Here is a 3,229-nt window from a genome sequence, read left to right as displayed (position 1 = left end):
AGAGGATCCACGGCGGACTCTGCTGGAGAAAGATGGGATTTTCTCCAGCTCCCAACAGTGTATAAATTCCCCAGTATTCATTGTGAGAAGCCAGTTCTTGTTTGTTATCCTTGTAAGGAGTTGCCTTGATGAATATTTTCTTTTGTGCCCATAATTCTTTATTATTATGTGTTCGGCAGGATTTTTGTTTATATTATTTTTTGAAAAATAAATGGAGACCATTCTTTGTATACCTTTGTCCTTCGCCTTATTCTTCAGTCCCTGACACAGGGCTATTGTTTATATTTGAGAAAGTATATCATTGTGAACCTCACTGGATACACGTTGGTGACTGTAATGCACACTTTAATTTTATACCAACCAGACATTTCAAACCAACCATGACACATGTGACAAAACTTTAGCATTCATATCCTTGCTTCTGTTGAATTTAGCACACCTGCTTACCTGTGCCTGTGTTCCCTTTCAGGAAATCTGTCCCTCACTTTTGTTGCTCACTACCCCCTTTCCTGGAACATCTCTTGTCAAACCTACACTCTACAACACTAATCTCTGATAACCACTACTGCATGATTCTCTCCCTAGATCCCTAGCTCCATTATATCCCTAAATATCCTTGCAGGTGGGCTTGGCAACAACTGTAAGACCAGAAGAATTCTGGACGTCTCCCCTGAAACAAAACAGGTCGAATGTCTGACACTCTTATGTGAACCTTCCCCTGGCTTCCCCACACCCCTGTTTTGGGAGAAACTGTCTTTTGGTCCTAATAAACTGTTTAAATAATTTTTGTCTCTCTGTTGTTTCTGCATGTGGGCCAGATCACTGAAACTGAATATGACAAACGAAAACTCAAGCCAAGCTGACCCAGCAATTCAGTCAGGCAAGAGGTTGCAGATCAGCGAGCCAGATACTCTCCCTTGGAATTGCTCTTTGACTAGAGTTTGCACAGCAAAGCAAACTCTTTTTTCACCAGTGTTCAAAATTAATATATTTTATGGGCCTGAGGCTCTGTTGTCTTTGGAACAACTAATTATATATAAAAAAAATAAAATATTTCCAATCTTAAGCCCATGCAGCATAGATCTAATGAAGAGATGGCTATTTTAAGTGTGTTTAAACTAAAACGATGAGTTCACAGCAGCTGAAAAAGATACAATAAAGAAATCGGGTATTACTTGATGAATTAAGAAAATTCTTGAAATTGTTTAAATCATCCAGAAAACTGTTTGGACAGACAAATATTTACTTAACTTGAAACTCCAGACAGCTAGTGTGTGATGTTTGTCCAAAAGTGTATGCTTATGAACTCTACCTGGGAAATACTTTGCAGCTATTAGATAAACATCAGTTTCTGCTGATACAGCCACACATTTTTGAAACCCAACAAGAAGTGTTTCAGCTGCTCAGTTAAGCATTTCTTTGGAAAATGGGTGTTGTTTAAAACATTGTGGTATATATAAAGCCTGTGACAGAGGCAAAATCAGCAAAGATTCTGACCAGTTTTTCCTGCAGATGTCTCAGATCATGAAGGGCTCCCTGCTCTCCTGCTCAGCAGTTTTGCTTCTTCTCCTGCCCTGGTTTGGTGGTCTGGCAGTGGGTAAGATCAGCAAGGACTTCTCTGAATGTCTTTACTACTTTTACAAGAATATTCCACCAAGAGGTATCATTGGAGCAAATTACCAGCCCATATGCCAAGAATACAATAACATATATCGCTTTGCCACCCTCTATCACAAATGGTATAAGACTCCTCTGTTCTCCGCCTACATTCTGAGTAAAGCGGATGGACCTCGGCCTAGAGTCAACTGGATGTATGAACCACAGGTAAGTAATATTAGTACCACCATGATTAAGACACATATACCTCTATAGGATGTCAGTCCTGAGAAGATATTTCTGTTTGATGAAGATAATTATGAATTCATCCACTTAAGCCACAAACTCTCTTGGAGCAGCTGATCTCAATCCTGACTGCTTCACATTCAGCTGCTCATGCTGTATGGAGCCAACTTACCTTGATGTTTTGTCGTCATGAAGGGTTTCGAATCGCTCTTTGTCTGAGTAGTTATATAGTTATGTTAGTAGTTATACAACACCGATAAAAGACTTCTTTGAGGTCAATTAATGAGATGGCTCTTGCATTTAAAACAAAGGCTCCAGGCAACAATTTCGGAAGTATGTAACTCATCTTAAATCGAAGGGAATCAGTATAATTTAGAAAAGTTAAATGTTGGGAGATGCAGCAGTTTTTTCTCATATTCCAATACAGAGACTTCTTAAAAAGTCTTAACCAGAGGTATAGAAATGCTTCAAAATCAAAGCATTCCTTATACTATGTCTTAATGTAATGTAAAGACAATTTCTACACAGAGGTGGTTAATAATTGAACTTAATTTATATAGTGTTTTTTTTTTTCATTCATACTGACAAGTAAGGGCTTGGTCTACAATGATTTCACATAGGGGTTGCTAAATTGCACATGCAATTTTTTTTTGTATGTGCAATAAATGGGTGTATTATGGGAGAATTACCGATTCCTGCAAAAATGTTAAGACATGCAAACTGTTGATGTTCTGCTGATTAAAGTGAGCAGATTGTGTGTTCTACTGGGAGTTTGAGAGTGTCTGTATATGAAAGGTGAGGTCTAAAGCCATTCAGTTGGAGGTAATGGTAATATTAAATCATATTTACAGGGCTCCTCACAGAAGTGCTACAGTCAAAAGCAAAAAACCAACCAAATAACAAACGTTTGCAATCGCACATCTGTGGCATTGTACCAATGCCTCCTTTATGGCCAGAAGGACTGCAGTAATTTCTGCATGTCAGTTTGAACCTGATTATCAAAAGTGGTAAAAAATATGCAAAAACTGCTGCTGCAGTTCAGTTTCAGAACTAGGGAAAATAAAAGTTTAAATTTACATTTGCCTATCTTCCAACCATAAATACGTGCAGTTTGGTCACAAGAATATGATCTGCATATTGATGAAGGAACTCATTGCAAACCCAATTCACTTTCTGCCTTCTTTGAAGATCTGCTCAAGACCTTAAGATCAGACCCCAAACGTTTTTACAATATAGCCACATTAATGTGCCAACAGGCTCACATTGTTTTGTAACTGGAACCTGGAATAGAATAAACTTCCTGACTGTAGTTTCCCTTCCATATAGGTTTTACTTTATCCAGTAATGGTAGTTTGAAGTAAGGCTACCCTTTTGGGAATATAATTCT

The 3,229-nt window shown here is 38.1% G+C and overlaps 1 protein-coding gene across 1 annotated transcript in view; it reads left to right on the top strand.

Annotated features, from left to right (window-relative positions):
• The first annotated feature begins 1,524 nt into the window (after positions 1-1,524).
• The window catches only part of LOC107090611 (endonuclease domain-containing 1 protein-like), a 3,147-nt gene continuing 1,442 nt past the window's right edge, over positions 1,525-3,229 (top strand). The window contains exon 1 of the mRNA XM_015384104.1: positions 1,525-1,824. Coding sequence (XP_015239590.1) covers positions 1,525-1,824 — 300 coding nt within the window. The remainder of the gene's footprint in view (positions 1,825-3,229) is intronic.

Source organism: Cyprinodon variegatus, unplaced genomic scaffold (genome assembly GCF_000732505.1).
Source record: "Cyprinodon variegatus isolate N-32 unplaced genomic scaffold, C_variegatus-1.0 Scaffold303, whole genome shotgun sequence".
NCBI classification, from domain to species: domain Eukaryota; kingdom Metazoa; phylum Chordata; class Actinopteri; order Cyprinodontiformes; family Cyprinodontidae; genus Cyprinodon; species Cyprinodon variegatus.
This window is presented reverse-complemented; position numbering and strand designations above follow the sequence as displayed.